The 22,740-nt window shown below is 45.9% G+C and overlaps 1 protein-coding gene across 3 annotated transcripts in view; it reads right to left on the bottom strand.

The window, feature by feature from the left end:
- Positions 1-15,475: 15,475 nt before the first annotated feature.
- Positions 15,476-22,740, bottom strand: part of GLOD4 (glyoxalase domain containing 4) — a 99,222-nt gene continuing 91,957 nt past the window's right edge. For all 3 annotated transcript variants that reach the window (XM_069226377.1, XM_069226375.1, XM_069226378.1), the window contains 2 exons: positions 17,144-17,230; positions 15,476-16,201 (listed from right to left, as the gene is read on the bottom strand). In XM_069226377.1, coding sequence (XP_069082478.1) covers positions 16,136-16,201; positions 17,144-17,230 — 153 coding nt within the window. In that variant the 3' untranslated portion in view covers positions 15,476-16,135. The remainder of the gene's footprint in view (positions 16,202-17,143; positions 17,231-22,740) is intronic.

Genomic DNA, 22,740 nt, shown 5'->3' on the forward strand with positions numbered 1-22,740 from the left:
CCTTGCGATTTGCTGCATTCACAGGGATGGTGGCCTGCTGGAGACAGCAGACCACTATGTCTGTGACTGCTTTTTAAAATAGCAGTTTTTTTTTTTTGTATTGCAGCCCGTTTTCCTTAAAGGAAAACGAGTTGCAATACACTTGAGAAAATGAAGCTTTTTTGTTTCATTTTTTCTCATGGGGACCCCTTCCCTTTTGCGAATGGGTTAGCACCCACTTGACATGGGTGCTAACTGCGAATTGCTTTGCGACCGCGTTCGCGGTCAGAAAGCAATTCTGCATTGCGATGCAAATCGCAAATAGGAAGGGGAACACCCCATCCTATTTGCGAGTCGCATTCCCATTTTGTGAGTCGGTAACCAAGTTACCGACTCGCCAAAAAGGGAATGAGCATCGCGATGCGTGTTTTGCATGGCGCAAACAGCGAAATTCGCTGTTTCGCCATGCAAAACGTTTTATACATCTGGCCCTTGGTGTGCATCACAATGTGGTTATCCCCTTCTGTGCCGCGGACGTAGTGGTTACATCCCGCGGCACAGTGCTCCTGTGCCGAGGACGTAACCATTACATCCTCAGCATGGAGCCCGGAGGGAGCGCTAGCGCTCCCTCCGTGGGGTTCCTCCCCCACCCCCCCCCAAGGCGGGGAAAGACCTTCCCCTTCCACCCCCACCCACCCCCATCCCCCCGTAATGACGCATCATTACCCACTGTCGGTCGCACTGGAAGCCATTTGCTTCCAGTGCGATCACAGGAGAAACAGGTGAGTTTCTCCTCCGGCGGGTGAGGGGTTTGGGACAAAGAGGCACTGGGGGAAAGGAAAGGCTTTTCCTTTCTCCCGGTGTCTCTTTGAACATTCCTGCTGCCCGATCGCATTGCGATCGGGCAGCAAGAATGCCCACTAGACGCCAGGGATTTTTTTATGTTTTAAAATGTTTACGCATTTGGGAGCGGCCCCTTGGGCAAGGGTCGCTCCCATTTGGGGGGCATGTTTGAATGGCCATTTCTGCCCCCCTTGGGGGCAGATCGGCCTAATATTTTTAGGCCGATCTGCCCCCAAGGGGGGCAGAAGCCACTAGACGCCAGGGATTTTTTTGTTGTTATTTTAAATGTTTAGCATTGGGGAGCGGCCCCTTGGCCAAGGGTCGCTCCCATTTGGGGGCATGTTTGTGTGGCCATTTCTGCCCCCCTTGGGGGCGGATCGGCCTATTATTTTTAGGCTGATTGGGGGCAGAATCCACTAGACGCCAGGGATTTTTTTTGTTTTGTTGATGTTTTCAATTTTTAGCGTTGGGGAGCGGCCCCTTGGGCAAGGGTCACTCCCATTTGGGGGAATGTTTGTGTGGCCATTTCTGCCCCCCCTTGGGAGCAGATCGGCCTAATATTTTTAGGCCGATCTGCCCACATGGGGGGCAGAAGCTACTAGATGCCAGGGATTTTTATTTTTTTTGTTTTCAATGTTTAGCATTGGGGAGCGGCCCCTTGGGCAAGGGTCGCTCCCATTTGGGGGCATGTTTCTTGTGGCCATTTCTGCCCCCCTTGGGGGCGGATCGGCCTATTATTTTTAGGCTGATTGGGGGCAGAAACCACTAGAACGCCAGGGATTTTTTTATGTTTATTTTTGTTGGGGGGGCCCTTGGGCAAGGGGTGCCCCCCCGAGGGGAGCATTGAACTGTTGGCCATGGGCCTATTTTCTTTAGGCCCATCTGCCCCCAAGGGGGGCAGAAGCCATTTAGACACCAGGGATAGTGTGTGTGTGTGTGTGTGTGTGTGTGTGTGTGTGTGTGTGTGTTAGGGGGGAGGGCGGCCTCTTGGGCAAGGGTCGCCTCCCCCTTTGGGGGCACGTGTACCAAGGCCATTCCTGCCCCCCTTGGGGACAGATCAGCCTATTATTTTTAGGCTGATGAAACCACTAGAACGCCAGGGATTTTTTTTTTATATGTTTATTTATGTGGGGGGCGTCCCCTTGGGCAAGGGCCTCCCTCCCCCCCAAGGGGGGCATTGAACTGTTGGCCATTTCTGCCCCCCTTGGGGGCAGATGGGCCTATTTGTTTTAGGCCCATCTGCCCCCAAGGGGGGCAGAAGCCACATAGGCACCAGGGATAGTGTGTGTGTGTGTTTTTTTTTTGTTTGGGGGTGGGCCCTTGGGCAAGGGTCGCTCCCCCTGGGGACACACTACTAAAGGTCGTTTCTGCCCTCCTTGGGGCAGATAGGCCTATTTTTTAGTAGGCCCATCTGCCCTTATGGCAGAATCCACTTAGGCACCAATTCCTAAATGCTTGATGGTGGGATGTTTGTCAATTGATGAAGTATTTGCATTTGTGATAATTTATTTCCTCCTTTTTGTTCTAGTTCAAAGCTTTTGCTTTCTTTGCTGTGGCTCCTTGCGGTTTTGGCGGTGGTTGACCTGCGGTTTGCATAGTTGCATGTTTTAGGTAAGTAAAAACAATTTACTCCAAAGGGGTATTGTTGCCATGCATGAATGACATGTTTGTAGGTGGTGTACTAAATGCAGGTTTGTGTGAAATTGTCCTTAGATTTGTGCACAATGATATTTGTGTTGTCTTATTTCTAATTTGCTTTTCTTTCTTTCTTTTTAGTGGGATATCATTGGTGATTGCTGTGTCTGTGCAGAGTAGTTGCTGGTGATTCAAGCTTTTTCAGGCAAGTGAGCGGTATAGTTTTTGAGTTTATAACTCTTACTAATAAAGCTACACTTTGTTGGTTGTTGTTGGTGTATTTGTCCAGTTAATTTTCGTAGGAAAGATCATGGCTGGCCGCAGGATGACCACTCAGCAGGTGGTTGGTATACTTTTTGAGTCATTGTCTTAGCATGATTATGAGACGGAGTCTGCATCTGAGGCAGAGGAGGAAGTGAGAGATTCTGGCAGTGAAGTTTCTGTCGGAGAGGAATCTTCTGATGAGGAAGCCACACTCAGTGCAGATGAAGGGCCTGTTTCAGAGGAGGACACTGATGTGCCATTAGTGCAGCAACCTGGGGCTGAAAGGTTTCCCGTTAGAAGACCTGAACTCTGGGTTGCCCCAGACATGGAGCAGCCAGAGTTGCCTGCCTTTACTGGTCTACTGGGGTGTAGAGTCAATACTAAGAACTTTTTGCCTGTCAGTTTCTTTGAGTTATTTGTGGATGATGTGTTTTTGGAAGAGATTGTTGAGGAGACTAATTTGTATGCGGAGCAGTATTTGAGGGACAACGCTGCTAGACTTAGGCCGCACTCTAGAGCTGCCCAGTGGATTCCCACAAATTTGGAGGGGATGAAAAGGTTTTTAGGTTTGACTCTTTTGATGGGGTTGATAAGGAAGCCATCACTGGCTTCTTATTGGTCTACTAGTCCCTTGATGGCAACAGCTATATTTCCTGCAACAATGAGTCGTAATCGGGATTTGCTTCTTCTTAGGATGCTGCATTTTATTGACAATGCATTAGCCTTGCCACGAGATCACCCTGATTCTGACCGTCTTTTTAAGATTAGGCCTGTCCTTGATCATTTTGTAGATCGGTTTTCAGAGGTCTATGTTCCAGGCAAAGAAATAGCTGCCGACGAGTCTTTGGTCCTCTTCAAGGGTCGTTTGGTTTTTAGGCAGTACATTCCTAGCAAGAGGGCACGATGTGGAATTAAATTGTATATGCTGTCTGAAAGTAGTACAGGATATGTGTATAATTTCCGTGTCTACACTGGTAGGGATTCCAGTATTGACCCCCCTGGTTGTCCTCCCACTTTTGGAGTTACTGACAAAATTGTGTGGGAACTTGGTAGACGACTGTTCAACAAAGGTCACCATTTGTATGTAGATAACTTTTACACTGGAGTGCAGTTGTTTAAGGAATTGTTTAGAGTGGACAATGTTGCTTGTGGTACAATTCGTTGTAACCGGAAAGGCTATCCAAGGGAGCTTGTCTGTAAAAATACTTCAGAGGGGACAGTGCAGTGCCTTGCGGAATGATGAGCTGCTAGCTTTGAAGTTTTCAGACAGGAGGGATGTCTGCATGCTAAGTACCATCCATGATGAGAGTACTTCCCCCGTGACTGTTTGAGGCCAGGTTGCTGAAGTGCGCAAACGTGTGCATTTTAGATTATAATAAGCACATGGGAGGTGTGGATAGAGTTGATCAAAGGTTGGAACCTTATACTGCTATTCGTAAGTCTTACGTTTGGTATAAGAAGTTAGCAATTCACCTCTTCCACTTAGCAACTTTTAATGCTTGTATTGTGTTTAAGGATAGGTCTCCAGAGTCAAAGATGACATTTGGGAAATTTCAGGAGTCAGTGATAGAGAGCCTTATTGTGGTGAAACAGGCCAGTTTTCCTAGAGAAGCAGTGGTGAAGGATGTGGCTAGATTGAAAGATCGCCACATTGCTGAGCACATTCCTCCCACACCCAAAAAAGACTTTCCAGCTAAGAAATGTAGAGTGTGTTTTCGAAGAGGTATCAGGAGGGAGACTCAAATGTACTGCCCAGATTGTCCTTCAAAGCCTGGGCTGTGTGTGGGTGGTTGTTTTAAGAATTACCACACCCAGAAGAATTACTGGGAACAACCATGAGTGTAAACTCATGTCTGTTTTGTATTTTCATGTGTTCAGTTTCATGGTTAGCATTTCTGTCATGTACTTAGTTAGAGCTTTGGTGTTTGTAGTTTTGTAATTATTTCTAATTAGTTAGGGGTTTCTTTGTTTAAAAAAAAAAAAGAAAAAAAAAAAGTGATGCCTTTGTGTGTGGAGTGGGGCTTGGCTGAGGGTGTACATATTGACTTGCTGTTGGCTACTGCAACACACTGCCAGCCAAACACCAGTCCACACACTCCCATCAGCTGGTGTGATTGTTGTATCAGGCATGTGGGCGTATGTAAGTGATGGGCCCTTGAGTGGCGCTGTCTGTCGATGTGAGTGTTGTAATGTGCTGGGCCCGTGGCTGGCGGCGTGAGTGGTCTTGTGCATGTCATGTATGAAAGGTGTGTGAATGGACTATAAAGCGGTTGGTGCCTTGCCGTGGCTTTACAGCTCACGAGCTGTGAGTCATTGGTTCAGTTTTTTGGCCTTTCAGTTATTAACAGTGCATTTTATTTTTGTGAAATCTCTTGTTAATAAAATTTGATCCACTGAACCATCACTCACCCTCGTGCCAAATCCAACCAGTAAGTGTGGTAAAAATGATAAAACCTGCTCCGCTGTAATCAGGCGTCGCAGCACACCTGTGACACGCTAGGTGCCTCGGGTGGGACCCCGATGATGAAGCATGCCACCAACTTGGTTGGTGGGTGAGGGGTCTTTTTCACATAACCTAAGTGCGTTTCTTTTCACAATTTTAGTGTTTGGCACATCACAGACGTATGTGGACACATCAAAATTATATATTACAAAACTACCTGTGTTTGGGGGGAGGGCGCACCTATGTTTTTGGTCCTGGGTGCGGCCTTCATCTAGGGAAACCTAACAAACCCAGACATTTTTTTAAACTAGACACCCCAAGGAGTCCAGGGAGGTGTGGCTTGCGTGGATCCCTCAATATTTTCTTACCCAGACTCCTCTGCAAACCTCAAAAGTTGCTTAAAAAAGCATATTTTCCTGACTTTCGTTTGTACGATCACCGCTCCAGCACAAAATTCCTACTCCCCAGCGTTCCCCCTCAGACTCCCAAGTAAAATGACACCTCACTTGTGTGGGTCCCCAAAGCAGAGCCAGCCTAAAGATGTATAAAAGAAGAATATGTCCTTATCAACTCGCTGTGCTATCCCCTCTATCTCTACAAGTTTTTGGCCTTATTTTGTTGCAGGCACCTGGCCCACCCACACAAGTGAGGTATAATTTTTATCGGGAGACTTGGGGCAGCGCTAGGTGGAAGGAAATTTGAGGCTCCTCTCAGATTCCAGAACTTTCTGTCACCGAAATGTGAGGAAAATGTGTTTTTTTAGCCAAAATTTGAGGTTTGCAAAGGATTCTGGGTAACAGAACCTGGTCAGAGCCCCACAAGTCACCCCATCTTGGATTCCCCAAGGTCTCTAGTTTTCAAAAATGCACAGGTTTGGTAGGTTTCCCTAGGTGCCGGCTGAGCTAGAGGCCAAAATCTACAGGTAGGCACTTTGCAAAAAACACTTCTGTTTTCTGTCAAAAAATGGGATGTGTCCACGTTGTGTTTTGGGGCGTTTCCTGTCGCGGGCGCTAGGCCTACCCACACAAGTGATGTATCATTTGTATCGGGAGACTTGGGGGAACGCTGGGTGGAAGGAAATTTGTGGCTCCTCTCAGATTCCAGAACTTTCTGTCACTGAAATGTGAGGAAAATGTGTTTTTTTAGCCAAATTTTGAGGTTTGCAAAGGATTCTGGGTAACAGAACCTGGTCAGAGCCCCACAAGTCACCCCATCTTGGATTCCCCTAGGTCTCTAGTTTTAAAAAATGCACAGGTTTGGTAGGTTGCCCTAGGTGTCTGCTGAGCTTGAGGCCAAAATCTACAGGTAGGCACTTTGCAAAAAACACCTCTGTTTTCTGTCAAAAAATGGGATGTGTCCACGTTGTGTTTTCGGGCATTTCCTGTTGCGGGTGCTAGGCCTACCCACACAAGTGAGATATCATTTTTTATCGGGAGACTTGGGGGAACATAGAATAGCAAAACAAGTGTTATTGCTCCTTGTCTTTCTCTACATTTTTTCCTTCCAAATATAAGAGAGTGTGTAAAAAAAGACATCTATTTGAGAAATGTCCTGTGATTCACATGCTAGTATGGGCACCCCGGAATTCAGAGATGTGCAAATAACCACTGCTCCTCAACACCTTATCTTGTGCCGATTTTGGAAATACAAAGGTTTTCTTGATAGCTATTTTTCACTCTTTATATTTCAGCAAATGAATTGCTGTATACCCGGTATAGAATGAAAACCCACTGCAGGGTGCAGCTCATTTATTGGCTCTGGGTACCTAGGGTTCTTGATGAACCTACAAGCCCTATATATCCCCGCAACCAGAAGAGTCCAGCAGACGTAACGGTATATTGCTTAAAAAAATCTGACATTGCAGGAAAAAGTTACAGAGTAAAACGTAGAGAAAAATTTCTGTTTTTTTCACCTCAATTTCAATATTTTTATTTGTTTCCGTTGTTATTTTCTGTAGGAAACCCTTGTAGGATCTACACAAATTACCCCTTGCTGAATTCAGACTTTTGTCCACTTTTCAGAAATGTTTAGGTTTCTGGGATCCAGCATTGGTTTCACGTCCATTTCTGTCACTGACTGGAAGGAGGCTGAAAGAACAAAAAATCGTAAAAATGGGGTATGTCCCAGTAAAATGCCGAAACTATGTTGAAAAATTGGGTTTTCTGATTCAAGTCTGCCTGTTCCTGAAAGCTGGGAAGCTGGTGATTTTAGCACCGCAAACCCTTTGTTGATGCCATTTTCAGGGAAAAAACCACAAGCCTTCTTCTGCAGCCCCTTTTTCCCATTTTTTTGAAAAAAACGAAATTTTCACTGTATTTTGGCTAATTTCTTGGCCTCCTTCTGGGGAACCCACAAAGTCTGGGTACCTCTAAAATTCCTTGGATGTTGGAAAAAAAGGACCCAAATTTGGCATGGGTAGCTTATGTGAACAAACGGTTATGACGGCCTAAGCGCGAACTGCCCCAAATAGCCAAAAAAAGGCTTGTCACAGGAGGGGGAAAAGGCCTGGCAGCGAAGGGGTTATTGAATCAGAGCAGTCCTTTGTAATTATAGCTATTGTTGTGGTTTGCATCTGCGTAGCTTCAGCTTGCCAGGATCCACATCCTCTGACGTTTCATCAGTGGCTATGTCGCTTATTGGCAATTTACTATCTTGAGCAAAGCATTTATGCCCATAAAGGCAGGAAGGCCAGAAAAACCAGAGAGACCAGACCTTGGCCCCTTTTCACAGTTGGGCTGGATCATATGTTGCCAGACATAGGGATTGAATGGCTTCCTCCATTTCCAGGTGTAGCCCTCATTACAAGGGGATTTCAAACTATCTGCCTATTTGAGGTATATGAGACTAAGGAAAGGATATAGATGGGTCTCTTCTTCATTCAGAAAACCTGTAAGGCTCTTTATTTTTTTTAAGCACTTATTGCACTTTACACATTGGTCCTTTCTCCACAGCTGTATTTATAATGTTATGATGCTTAACTCTTTGTGTGCCCAAAGTGATCCAGAAAACTTCTGTATAAAGCAGAAGCCCCATGCCGCCTAAACTCTAGAGACAGGTAGGACCATTACCAATCCAGTTTATCAGAAGATGCCAAATATGGAACGTTTGCATACATAGAGAGACGATGAGGTGACAGTTGGCTAAAAATGTGTGGTCCCTTGTTTTCCTCGCATGTCGCAAATCACAATGGGAGTGGCAGATTGTAGGAGGCTGGACTGGCTTGTAGTGAGTACCAAGGGGTACTTGCACCTTGCACCAGGCCCAGTTATCCGTTATTAGTGTATAGGGTGTCTAGCAGCATAGGCTGATAGATAATGGTAGCTTAGCAGAGCAGCTTAGGCTGAACTAGGAGACGAGTGAAGCTCCTACAGTACCACTTAGTGTCATATGCACAATATCATAAGAAAACACAATACACAGTTATACTAAACATAAAGGTACTTTATTTTTATGACAATATGCCAAAGTATCTCAGAGTGTACCCTGTGTGAGAGGATAGGAAATATACACAAGATATATATACACAATAGCAAAAATATGCAGTATAGTCTTAGAAAACAGTGCAAACAATGTATAGTTACAATAGGATGCAATGGGGACACATAGGGATAGGGGCAACACAAACCATATACTCCAAAAGTGGAATGCAAACCACGAATGGACCCCAAACCTATGTGACCTTGTAGAGGGTCGCTGGGACTATTAGAAAATAGTGAGAGTTAGAAAAATAACCCTCCCCAAGACCCTGAAAAGTGAGTGCAAAGTGCACTAAAGTTCCCCTAAGGATAAAGAAGTCGTGTTAGAGGAATAATGCAGGAAAGACACAAACCAACAATGCAACAACAATGGATTTCCAATCTAGGGTACCTGTGGAACAAGGGGACCAAGTCCAAAAGTCACAAGCAAGTCGGAGATGGGCATATGCCCAGGAAATGCCAGCTGTGGGTGCAAAGAAGCTTCTACTGGACAGAAGAAGCGGAGGTTTCTGCAGGAACGAAAAGGGCTAGAGACTTCCCCTTTGGTGGACGGATCCCTCTCGCCGTGGAGAGTCGTGCAGAAGTGTTTTCCCGCCGAAAGAACGCCAACAAGCCTTGCTAGCTGCAAATCGTGCGGTTAGCGTTTTTGGACACTGCTGTGGCCCAGGAGGGACCAGGAGGTCGCAAATTGGACCAGGAGGTAGAGGGGACATCGAGCAAGACAAGGAGCCCTCTTAGCAGCAGGTAGCACCCGGAGAAGTGCCAGAAACAGGCACTACGAGGATGCGTGAAACTGTGCTCACCCGAAGTTACACAAAGGAGTCCCACGTCGCCGGAGGACAACTTAGGAAGTCGTGCAATGCAGGTTAGAGTGCCGTGGACCCAGGCTTGGCTGTGCACAAAGGATTTCCGCCGGAAGTGCACAGGGGCCGGAGTAGCTGCAAAAGTCGCGGTTCCCAGCAATGCAGTCTAGCGAGGTGAGGCAAGGACTTACCTCCACCAAACTTGGACTGAAGAGTCACTGGACTGTGGGAGTCACTTGGACAGAGTTGCTGGATTCGAGGGACCTTGCTCGTCGTGCTGAGAGGAGACCCAAGGGACCGGTAATGCAGCTTTTTGGTGCCTGCGGTTGCAGGGGGAAGATTCCGTCGACCCACGGGAGATTTCTTCGGAGCTTCTAGTGCAGAGAGGAGGCAGACTACCCCCACAGCATGCACCACCAGGAAAACAGTCGAGAAGGCGGCAGGATCAGCGTTACAGAGTTGCAGTAGTCGTCTTTGCTACTATGTTGCAGTTTCGCAGGCTTCCAGCGCGGTCAGCAGTCGATTCCTTGGCAGAAGGTGAAGAGAGAGATGCAGAGGAACTCGGATGAGCTCTTGCATTCGTTATCTAAGGAATCCCAAGAGACAGAGACCCTAAATAGCCAGAAAAGAGGGTTTGGCTACCTAGGAGAGAGGATAGGCTAGCAACACCTGAAGGAGCCTATCACAAGGAGTCTCTGACGTCACCTGGCGGCACTGGCCACTCAGAGCAGTCCAGTGTGCCAGCAGCACCTCTGTTTCCAAGATGGCAGAGGTCTGGAGCACACTGGAGGAGCTCTGGGCACCTCCCAGGGGAGGTACAGGTCAGGGGAGTGGTCACTCCCTTTTCCTTTGTCCAGTTTCGCGCCAGAGCAGGGCTAAGGGGTCCCCTGAACCGGTGTAGACTGGCTTATGCAGAATTGGGCACATCTGTGCCCAAGAAAGCATTTCCAGAGGCTGGGGGAGGCTACTCCTCCCCTGCCTTCACACCATTTTCCAAAGGGAGAGGGTGTAACACCCTCTCTCAGAGGAAGTCCTTTGTTCTGCCATCCTGGGCCAGGCCTGGCTGGACCCCAGGAGGGCAGATGCCTGTCTGAGGGGTTGGCAGCAGCAGCAGCTGCAGTGAAACCCTGGGAAAGGCAGTTTGGCAGTACCAGGGTCTGTGCTACAGACCACTGGGATCATGGGATTGTGCCAACTATGCCAGGATGGTATAGAGGGGGCAATTCCATGATCATAGACATATTACATGGCCATATTCGGAGTTACCATTGTGAAGCTACATATAGGTAGTGACCTATATGTAGTGCACGCGTGTAATGGTGTCCCCGCACTCACAAAGTCCGGGGATTTGGCCCTGAACAATGTGGGGGCACATTGGCTAGTGCCAGGGTGCCCTCACACTAAGTAACTTAACACCCAACCTTTACCAGGTAAAGGTTAGACATATAGGTGACTTATAAGTTACTTAAGTGCAGTGTAAAATGGCTGTGAAATAACGTGGACGTTATTTCACTCAGGCTGCAGTGGCAGGCCTGTGTAAGATTTGTCAGAGCTCCCTATGGGTGGCAAAAGAAATGCTGCAGCCCATAGGGATCTCCTGGAACCCCAATACCCTGGGTACCTCAGTACCATATACTAGGGAATTATAAGGGTGTTCCAGTAAGCCAATGTAAATTGGTAAAATTGGTCACTAGCCTGTTAGTGACAATTTGAAAGAAATGAGAGAGCATAACCACTGAGGTTCTGGTTAGCAGAGCCTCAGTGAGACAGTTAGGCACCACACAGGGAACACATACATATAGGCCACAACTTATGAGCACTGGGGTCCTGACTAGCAGGGTCCCAGTGACACATAACAAACATACTGAAAACATAGGGTTTTCACTATGAGCACTGGGCCCTGGCTAGCAGGATCCCAGTGAGACAGTGAAAACACCCTGACATACACTCACAAACAGGCCAAAAGTGGGGGTAACAAGGCTAGAAAGAGGCTACTTTCGCACACAGATTCTTCACAGCGGGAGTGGAGTGGCAGATCCTGGAGAGCATACAAATAGCTAGTGCTAGTGACGTTTAAAGGAGTTCACCATTTTAAATTTGACTTCTAATACGCCCCTCAAGTGCACCATGCATCTCCCAAGAAAACTCAATCACTGGCTCTGCCCATCACTCCCTTTTCTCTGTAACCACATAATGCAGGTTACATGGCAACTACACCCACTTAACGTGATCCCAGAAGGCACTATCTCCCTTTTACATCTGAAGCTGCTTCCTTTAAAGTAGGCACGAGTTCAAAGGCACATTACACCTTCCAGCTAGGAACAGGTATTTGTTCTTAAACAAAAAACAGTACGTTGTCAGGAAACTTCCAAACTGCTTAAACCAAAATCCAGGCGTGAAGTACTCCAGGTTTTCCCAAGCGCTCCTTTTTTGTGCTTTTTATTTGCATTTTTCAGCAATACAGCTATTAATCTGTGTTTACACAATTTATCATCTACTATATAGTACAGCCTTGATACAGGTGGCAAAATGTTATCTATCTGTGAGTTATTGTAATTTAAGCCACCTTTGGTAGCATCAGTTGCATATAAACCATTAAACCATAGTTATAAACTTATACATCTTGCAAGTATAATTATGCAGCAGGTCATGTAATCACATAGTCCTGCTTTACTATTCGGCATAGTTCCGTAACATCTCATCCGTGACAGAATATTCCATACAGTACGGCTTGTAATTAGAGTATAGGCCACTCATAACACTATGGTAGACCTGTCCTTGTGGAGGTTGTGTTGCAATCTAACTGTTCTTGGGGTCCCTCATGTTTCATGAGCCCTTTTAGTGATCAGGATCTAGATGCCACCCTTCCCCCACAACCCTACCAGAGTGGTCTGTGCTACCCGGTATGATCTACGGGGGTATTTAATTTGATTTCGCTTGGATGGCCATTAATAGTATATCCCTTCCTGTGGTGGAAGTCCCCCTCCCTAGTTGTTGGTATATACCGGTCATGAGATTTATTTCTGCAGTGTACCATTTTATCAAGGCTTCGAGCCACCTTGAAGTTGGAGGAGGCAAAGTCAACTTCAAGTTCATAGCGATACTACATTTCCCTAGAAGCAGAGCCTGATCGAAGAATATGGACATGTGTTTAGTTTTCAAAGGCCTAGTAAATCTCCCAATTAGGCGCACCTCTATCTTCAGGGGCAGTGGCCTCTCCATCAGTAGTTCTAACAGGGTATTCCAGTAGGCTTTACTGTATGGGCTGTCCAGACCATGTGAAAAAGTTTGCCTCTATCGAATGGTACCATGGGCAGTCAGATGGGACACCAGGTAGATATTGGATAATGTGGATAGGGATAGGGATGTACAATGGAGGTAGTTTTACTGAGTGTATTGAAAATGCAGGTTCATATTCATGGTCTTAATTTAGACCCCCTACCATTTTGGCAATAATATATTCTCCTGAGTTCTGCTTCCATTTAGCCTCCAACGCTGTCAAGGGAGTGTGGAATGCCGGTGAATCCTCAGTGCAAGCAAGTCTCCGCCTTATGGGCCATCCCGTGTGTTAGAGTAGTCAGGGCTTCCGCCCCCTCGGGCTCACGTGTTCTTGCTCTCTGTGTGATGTTAATCGCTATTTGCAGTACCCAACAACTCTGCCTTTGTGTAGGCCGGATTCCTCAATGATGACCTCATACGCAATAAGCTCACTGTCCCTGTATAGGTTACCCATCACTGATGCCGGGCCTGCATGTTGTGCCATTTTGACACACTGCTGGTGCTGTCCACAGTGGGAGACTGAGGGAATACGGGGTCCTCCTTCCCATCTTCCTGGAGTAGGAGCTCAAACAAGGTTTGATTTAGGAGGCGCACTGGTGCAAGAGGCTGTGGGCTGGGTCTTTTGATACAGAGGTCTCAAAAGGTCACCATGCCCCAGTAGGATTACTATATCTTGCTTCTCTGGATCAGTTTCCCCTGCCAGTCAGCGTCCAAGCCAAATCAACTGCCATGTAGTAAATCTCTGGTTTGGGCACTCCAATGCTGCTCATTTGTAAGGAGTTCATGGCCTTTTCTATTAAGAGTCACCTACGCTGGGCACGCTGGCCCCCATTTCTTAGTTTGTCAAAGAATGACCTAGACAAACTTAGGGGGGAGCAATAAAAAAAACCAGTAAGTTGGGTAGGACAATCATCGTGAGTATGGAGACCCTTCCCACCTGCAAAGGGGAAAGTCGGAGTCAAAAAGGATCGCTGAGTGTACAGTGGTGACACATTTATCTAAACTGCCACCCTTTAGATCTTGTTCTGAATGGTACACCACGACACCCAAATATTTTAAAGGTATACAGTTCCCAACCCAGGGAGCCTCCCAAAATCCAAGGGTACTCTGCTGTGGCCAGGGGTTAGAGAGGACCCAAGCAGATTTATCCCCTCCCAAGCTCTACTTAAACTAAAAGGTGGCAGCGTATGAATTCTGTAAAATATCACCATCCTTTCCACAATATCTACATCACAGTAAAGTGGCTGCCTCAGTCTCAGCTGCACTGGCCTAGCATGTGCTGTACTCCATTTTCATACTCTCCACTTTTGATTTCCTTTGTTTACAAACTCTAGCAGGATGTACCAACCTTTTGCAACTCTTGTTTGATTCTGGTCACCCCTTGAACAAGGCCATGCAACTACAGGCCTCCTCACCTGAAACACCAAGCACTATCAACTGTCTTTTGCTTACATCTACCTCACCTTGGGCTTTTCATCCCGCTCATTTAACAACCAGCACACACAACTGGCCCAAATTCCAAATCTTCAACAGTGTACACATGAATTGATCTCTTTTGTATTGGACCCAGGTTGTATGAACTGCTTGCTTCACTGGCAGGACCTCACTGAAGAATGGCCCCAAGTCACATGTTAAAGGAACAGACCCTGAAGCTGTAACATACTCCCATGATATTACTGCTTACTTGGTACTGTGCACAGAACTGCGACTTTTGCTTCACCATCATGACTTTTGCTTCACCATCATTCGCAAAGTAATTATGTATACAAAGCGTAATTGTATCACAGGTATGGCGTAAGATAAAGGGGAGTGAGGAAACTCCTTTGATTAGCTGGCGCATTAGGTCATCAGCACTAGCATGCTAGTATAAACTCCAAACAAGTTGTGTATTGCATGGTGTTGAGTGATACAAGTTATGTATTTGGCTCAAGCTGCAGTCCTTAGCTGTTGAGCCCTCTACCGAAACTCAAATTCAAACTTCACATTACATCCACTGCATTTCATCCCAGGTCCAAGAAGCAGAAAAGTGGTATAAGAGCTTTCCCAACCATGACTCCGAAATCTCTCTCTGCAAATGTCACTCCCCCTTTTGGGGCCTTAAAACGTGCCATTTAGTATCTATGCTAAATGCATTTCAAACTAAAGTTGGAACATACCCCTACTCTAGATTCCAAAACTACTCTCTTTTGAACGTTCAGTTAAGAAGAACGCCCAAACACTATTGATTTTGTTGGTAGATTGCTAATATTTGTTGTTGACATATATTCTTACTAAACCACAGAGCTGTGACAAATAAAAACCAATTTAAACCTCGTTTTGCGGTACCTTATTTTAATAATAATGATACATGCCTTAAGCACAGAAAATTGCCACAGTTACAATGGTAAATCTGTATTTTAGGCACAGTCTGATGTGGATAATTGGAGCAAAACACTAAGAAACTGGCTCTCCCTGCAACCACTACATATTTATTTAATGTTAATACTACTTTCTGGACCAAAGCAGCAAACCCACGTGTATGCCAAAGAACAAATATCCAGCAATCAATCAAGCACTCCGCTTCTATGAAAAAAGCATTATTAAGTGTGTAGCATACTGCAATAATCAAAGTTACATCTCATTTGGCTAAAATAACTGAGGTTTGAGTAAGTAGGACTGTATCAGGACTCCCTACGACAGAAGAAAGAAATGGGACATTCTGCTTCAATGTAATACAGAAACCAGATCGGGCACAAAGACAGACACTGAAAATGTGGATTTCAAAGTCTATTTATTTACTCAAATGCTAGTTGATAAGTGGTATCTGCAGCACTCAATTTCCTAATTCTTTAATTCCAGAATGGAGCTTGAAGAGCAGATGTAAAGAACTCCTCGATTCCTCCATAAACAAATGTGACAAACAGGGCAAGTGTGGCGTACATATTTCATGGTCTGCAGCATACTCAACCAATTTAAGCCGAACGAGTGCGGGATTCTAAATGTGTTCAGGAAAAACAAAAAACACATATCACATGAAGAACACAAATGCTGGGGCTGCACTGATAGGAATGTAAAAGTGAAGGTCCTTTTTTGGTTTAAGCTGAGGTACTTTTAGGTAACAAGGCAGGCACAGCCCTCTAACTCACTTCTACTTCTTTGCTTGATGAGTCTTGCGTTGACTTAGTGGATGTGGTGTGCACGTGAACATCAAGGGTCACATAACACTGTGGTCTGTTGTCAGCAGGCCTAATATAGGTTGACAATTCCAACATGTCAACATCCATTTACCGCAATTATGTCTAGCAATGCATTCAAAATGAACAGAAACAGAACACCGCACACCTTGCTTTTTAAGCAACAATATAGTCAAAAGCAAATATTTCAGGTGCTGCATTTTCAGAATGCCACACAGTATGAGCACAAACACAATGGGGTTATGCAGACATTTTTGGCTTCTTGTGTTTAGCAAACCACTCATCGCTCTTGTCAGCAGCTATCGCCTACAGAAACGTAAAGAAAAAATAAATATTAGGACAAAAGAAAATGTCAGCTATAAGAATTATTTCTTAGTAGTTTAAAAAAAAGCAGGAAGGTTTATTTGTCTCCCTTTCAGAAAAGACAAATGAAAATAAAGAAATGCCTGAAAAGTTGCAATTGAATATCGTTTTAGAAGGCACAGCGTATTCTGCACACAACGGGCTAGATATCCGAAGCATTTTTGGGGTCGCAAACAACCCAATTTGGGGACCTCAAAAAGGCTTTTTTTAATGTACAACCATAAATAGCAATTGGGTAATTTGTTTGCTACCAAAAACAGATTCGCTATTTGGAAGGGGCGTGTTCAAGGGTCTCTTACAAATAGGGAGTTAGAATGGTTGGAACTAATTGTTTGCGACTTTAGTGCATTAGTAATCGCATTTACCAAATACCGATTAAAAAAAACCAAAACACCTCAACACTATTTGGTAATCGCTATTACTAATGTTAGCCCCAATGTTTTTGTATCTCAAGGTGCATACTGCGATATTTCTCATCCAGTGAGAAGCAAACCATACCATCCATGCTGACAATGAGCAGCAAGCCAGGCTACCCAGGCTGACAGCAAGCCGTGCACAGAAAACAGCAAACCACACTAGCCATGCTGAGTGCCGAAAGTATGCCATGTGCAGTTGACGGGAAGCCAAGTTAGCCTAGATGACAGCAAGACATGCACAGCAACCAGCAAACCACAAATGCCATGCTGTCACTGTGGGTAGTGGGCAGCACATCACAGCCATGCTGACACTGGACAGCAAGCCATGGTGGCAAGTCAGAACGCGGCTGCTTCTCATGTTTTTTGGCCAGGGCATCCCATCATGCATCACAGTTTTTTTTCTGCAGTCCTTTATGGGGTACATTTCAGTTACCAAGCAATAAAATGGTTGTGAAACAAAACCACTCACGTCATCAAGAAGTTTATTTGCTTCTGGGTCCATCTTTGAAAGCTCTCGAAATGCTTCATCACCTACAAAGCAGATCTCATGGCCATCCTGGAACAGGAATTGTTTTTTTTAGAGACAGGTGGAGAGAATGTCAGAAAGTACATTCATACTTCATTTTCTTATTATATTCTTATCTACTTTAGTAGAGGAACAGAGATAACATGCAGAAGAAGCCCTTGCAGCCATTGTCGATGCAGTACAATCACCATGAGCTGCAATGCTTTTTAAAGTATTCCAATTATACAGTTGTTCTGGAAAACTAGAGAATTCTATGTCCGGAGCGGAGGCTCAGATTATGCTTCTCTTTCCATGCTTTATTTTTAACAGCAGCCAATGAAAACCATGGAAAACAAAAAACTACATATCCCAATATATGATATGTCACGTGATAACCATAGAGAGGGTAGCCTATAAAGTGTTTCCTCACACCCAGCCACTCCTCTTTCTTTGCTGCTTCGCAGCCAGTTAAGTGACCTTTCGTTTTTACTTTACATGTGGTTTGACTTTATACTTTAATGGTGTTGGGAGCGGTGTTTCCCTCCTTAAAAGCGACCGCTCGGCTCGCTTTTCTATTTGGTGGAGTTGGGAGCAAGGACTCGCGCCCTTACGCGCAGTCCTCTCTTTATGCCGGTAATTACAGAGTTTTATTATCACGCTGTTCAGCGTGAGTTTCGTCCGGCCAGAGCACACGCAACAATCCTTTGTTGCGCGTCTCTGTGCCGGAGAGAAGGAAGTGTTCGTCCGCCTTCTCCGCTCGGAGCTTTAACAGTGTTGACTTTGCCCCAGGGGGCCGTTTTCCTATTAAAGCTTGTTCGTGTGTTTGCTTTGCCCCAGGGGGCCGCTCCGTAGGCGCGTGTGTTACTGGAGCCGGCCCGCGTATATTTACTCTTCCTCGGAGAAGAGATTTAATTATCGAGCGCTCACGCGAAGCGCATGTTGAAAGGCTTATCGGATTTTGTCCTGGGAAAGCTTACGCACACGTTTTTTTTCAGGAGCGCTTTTCAGCTAGCAAGATTTTTCTTTTCAACAAGCAAGATTTTTCTTGTTTACACGCTCGTTTCTAGAGCGTTTGTTTTTTCAAATCCATAACATTATTACTGGCTAAACTCCCCTCCTACACCCCAGGGCTTGTACTCTGGGGTTGCAATAAATTATCTATCCAGGCTGGGCCTGCACCAAGGGTGTTGTTCATTTCACAGGGCTGCTCCCTCGACGCCCTATTAAATATTTGTTTTTTGCCCTGTTTTTCACTAGTATTCTTGATATTGCTCCTTTGGGGCTCCTCTACTGTATTACAGTATGGCTGGCTATGATGACCAAGCCGAAGATTTATACTATCTGGATGAATCGGTTAATTCCTTTGAACAAGACTTGGTATATGCTCTGGACGCAGGAGTGCGTCAGTCTGTTAATCAAGCTTTAGCTCAAGCTATTCAACCCATCAAGCATCAGCTTTTGGGTTTTGTGGAGCAACAAGGCTGGGTAGCCCCGTCAAGCATCCAATCCATTGGGGAACCTCCCCTTACAGAGAACACCCAAGCTGCTAAGCAGAGTACTAATCCGCATTCTGCAGAATTTGAATCCCTTATCAGGAATTTGGCAAGGGAGCACGATTATAATTCTGAGTCTCATAAGAAAGCTGTAAGTGTCCCGGCTTCTTCTGATCAGTCCTCCGAGCAGGGAGATGATCCCCCTCGTAAACGCAAGAAGAAGGTTCATCATCAGGAGGCACCTGCCCCTAAGGTCCTGACGTTCGAACCAGAGGACATTGTCCATCCCAGATCTTCGCTTTGGTTACCATCTCCTGAAGTGGCAGATTATGTGGAATCCCACATTAGGCATAGTTTCGACAAGGAGGTTCGCTCTAGGCTGAGGTCGGAATGCCCCAGACCGGATTTTCCTTCAAAGGTGACTGAGACACCGGAATTAGACCCTACGCTAGTCACTTTTCTAAAAAAATCTGCGAAAGACCCTAAGAAGGGTATTGATCGTGCCTGCGTGGATGTCAGGATAAGCTGTTGGACGTTTCCGGTCCTTTAACAAAGATCTTGGAGTTGGCCTTTCAGGCCAAGGAATCAGGTCAGTCCATCAACCCGGACATTCTTGTAGGTTGGGCTCAAAGAGCTCTTTGTTTCTTGGGCAACGCCAATTGCGCCATATCATCTGAACGTCGCAGATCTGTCTTGATGAAGTTAGACCCCAAGTTGGCAGACCTCGCTCCATCTGAATCGGGCCCCGCGGCTCACGATTTACTGTTTGGTTCTCCTTTCCTAAAGGAGCTCTCAAAATTTGTCTCCACTTACGCCAGTTTGGACAAGGAACAGGGGTCAATCAGAAGAGTGCTATGTCCACTTCTTAGAGGGGCCGGACGCTACAGAGGGCGTGCCTTTGGCCGCTTCAACCAACAAGGCCCTCAACGTGGCTACTACCATCAGGGAAGAGGCGGATTTCAGGAGTATGACTCCTCCTCTTCTACCTATCGAGGCCTAGATCTGGTCGAGGCAGATTCCGCAGAGGGAGATCCAAAGGCCATCAATCTTTCTCCCAGGACTCGGGAGCCACAGGTGAGCTTAATTGTAAATTCGGATGTAATGTTGGGGGGCAGAACTCAGAAATTTCTGCAAGCATGGCGCCTTATTTCTTCAGATGCATGGGTCCTAGAGACCGTGCAGGGGTTCAAACTAGAATTTTACGAATCCCCGACTCAACAGTGTCCTCCCAGGCCTGCATATTTTTCCTATCAAAATCGCAGTCTCATTTCCGCAGAAATATCGGATTTGGTAAAGAAGGGTGCCATAGTCAAGGTACCTCTTCACCCTTCAGGGTTTGTCAGTCCAGTGTTTCTTGTGGACAAGAAGGGAGGCGGGTCTCACCTGGTGCTAAACTTAAAAGACTTCAATGGTTTTTTACTATATCGTCATTTCAAAATGGAGGGCATTCATTTGTTGAGAGACATTCTCCAAGAGGGAGACTGTATGGTCCGTCTAGACTTAAAAGATGCCTACCTGACCATTCCTATTTTTCCTCCTCATCGGAGATTTCTTCAATTCCAGTGGGAGACCGAGTATTATAAGTACAGGGTTCTTCAGTTTGGCCTGTCTTCGGGCCCCTGGTGCTTCACGAAGGTGATGCGTCCAGTGGTGGGATTCCTGCGTTCTCAAGGGGTTTGTCTAATAAGTTATCTAGATGATATCCTGATCATGGCCCAGAATCAAGACCTGCTCCTTTCTCATCTGGAATGCACAGTGTCTCTTCTTCAGAGTCTGGGTTTTATAATCAATTCCCAAAAGTCTATCCTGACGCCATCTCAACAGATGGATTTTCTAGGTTTCCAGATAGACTCGGTTCAGTCTCAGTTACTTCTTCCCACAAGCAAGATTCACTCGATCAAGAGAGAGTTGAGGTCTCTATTGTCCAGACAGACTGTATCATTGAGGGTGATTGCCCACATGGTGGGCCTGCTTTCTTCCTCGATTCAAGCGATTTTCCCGGGCCCTTTACATTACTGAGCCCTTCAGCGTTTAAAGATCTCCCATCTTCAAAGAGGTCTCAGTTATGCGGATCAGGTACTCCTCTCTGAGGAATCTCGTGCAGAGATGAATTGGTGGTTGGAGCATATGGAAGCCTGGAACGGCAGAGCTATTTTCAGTTCTCTCCCGGATGTAGTAATAGAGTCCGACGCCAGTCATTGGGGTTGGGGAGCCCGTTGCGGATCTCTGTCCACGGGGGGGCAGATGGTCCAACACAGAGCTGAACCTTCACATCAATTGCTTGGAACTCCTAGCGGGGTCCTTTGCAATCAAGAGTCTCTCTCCTCTCAGAGCGAACTGTTGCGTTCTCCTTCGTATGGACAATATCTCGGCAGTGAGATATGTCAACAAGTTGGGGGGAACTCGCTCTCGCATTTTGGCGGAGATAGCCAAGGATTTTTAGCACTTTTGTCTTCAACACAGGATATCAGTTGTCGCGGAATATCTCCCTGGGGTCAACAATTTTGTGGCGGACTGGAACTCGCGCCACTTGAGAGATTTCAGCGATTGGAGGCTTCACTCCAGAGTTTTCCGGGCACTTTCTGCTCAGTGGGGTCCGTTCTCAATAGACCTTTTTGCATCTCGCCTCAATCGGCAGACCAAACGGTTTTTCAGTTGGAGGCCAGATCAGGAAGCAGCGAACACGGACGCCTACCTTCAGGACTGGTCTCAGGAGCAGAGTTACGCTTTCCCCCCGTTCTTGATGATACCCAGGGTATTGGCTCAGATCAAACGTCAGCATGCGGAGATGGTGCTGGTGACACCTCTTTGGAGGTCTCAGGCTTGGTTTCCGTTGGCAATGGAATTAAGTTGCGATCATCCGATTCTACTTCCCTTCCGGGAGAATCTTCTCCAGGACCCTCTGGGTCTATTACATCCACTGATCCTGTCGGGTCAACTCTCCTTGGTGGCTTGGCGTCTTTCAGGGAAAGATGGAGTATCCCAGGCCTTTCGCAAGAATCTTCCGATTTCATTGCAGGTTCCTGGTCCTCCAGTACTCACAAGAGATACGCTTCAGCTTGGAAGCGATGGGGTGCTTGGTGTAGTACTCGGGGTGCAGATCCTTCTTCAGCAGATTGCTGTCTGGTCTTGAATTTCCTATCTTCCTTAGCTGCGTCGGGTCTAGCTTATAGATCCATTAATAATTATCGGTCTGCTATTTCAGCAGGACATTTACCCGTGGATGGTAAACCTATTGGGGAGTCTCCTTTTGTTTGTAAATTAATTAGAGGTATCAGATTGGCTAATCCACCTCGCCCTCGGTATTCTTCCCTTTGGGATGTGAATATTGTCCTTTGTTTTTTGGAATCCTGGCCTTCCAATACATTTTTGTCTAGGAAACAGCTTTCAGCTAAACTGACGATGTTGTTGTGCCTGATTTCATGTAAGAGAGTTTCAGATGTTAGGGCTCTGGATTTGGCTGGGAGAGTTTTTTCTCCCGAGGGGGTTACATTTTCAATTTCACGCAGAACAAAATGCAATCTGAAGTCAGTTTCTTATCCCTGTTTTGTGGACAACCCCAATCTCTGTGTTGTGCAATGCCTTAGAGCTTATGAGGTGAGTACAGAAGAGTTTTGTTCCGATATGGGGGGCCAATTGCTTATTTCTTTGGTTAAGCCATATCATCCGGTTTCATCGGCAACCCTCGCTAGATGGATGCGATGGTTGTTGAATGAAGCAGGCATTGATGTTTCTAAATTTGGGGCTCATTCATCTAGAGGTGCTATGGCATCAAAGTCTTTTGCTTTGGGTTCTCGTTTAGAGGACATTCTAAAGGCAGCAGACTGGTCCTCTCCTTCGACTTTTAAATCCTTTTATTGTAAACCTATTGTTGATATTGCATCGGTGGTTGTGAATCAGCTTTGAACAAGCATAATCTGAGCCTCCGGTCCTGACATAGAATAAAAAGATTTCTAGCATTCGCGTTAAGAATTTTTCAATTCTATTAAGGACACGGAGGCGAGGATTATCCCACCGCACTGTTATATATGTTTTAATGTGGTTCATGTTATTTCTATGAAGATAATG

This window comes from Pleurodeles waltl, chromosome 3_1 (assembly GCF_031143425.1).
Source record: "Pleurodeles waltl isolate 20211129_DDA chromosome 3_1, aPleWal1.hap1.20221129, whole genome shotgun sequence".
Taxonomy (NCBI): domain Eukaryota; kingdom Metazoa; phylum Chordata; class Amphibia; order Caudata; family Salamandridae; genus Pleurodeles; species Pleurodeles waltl.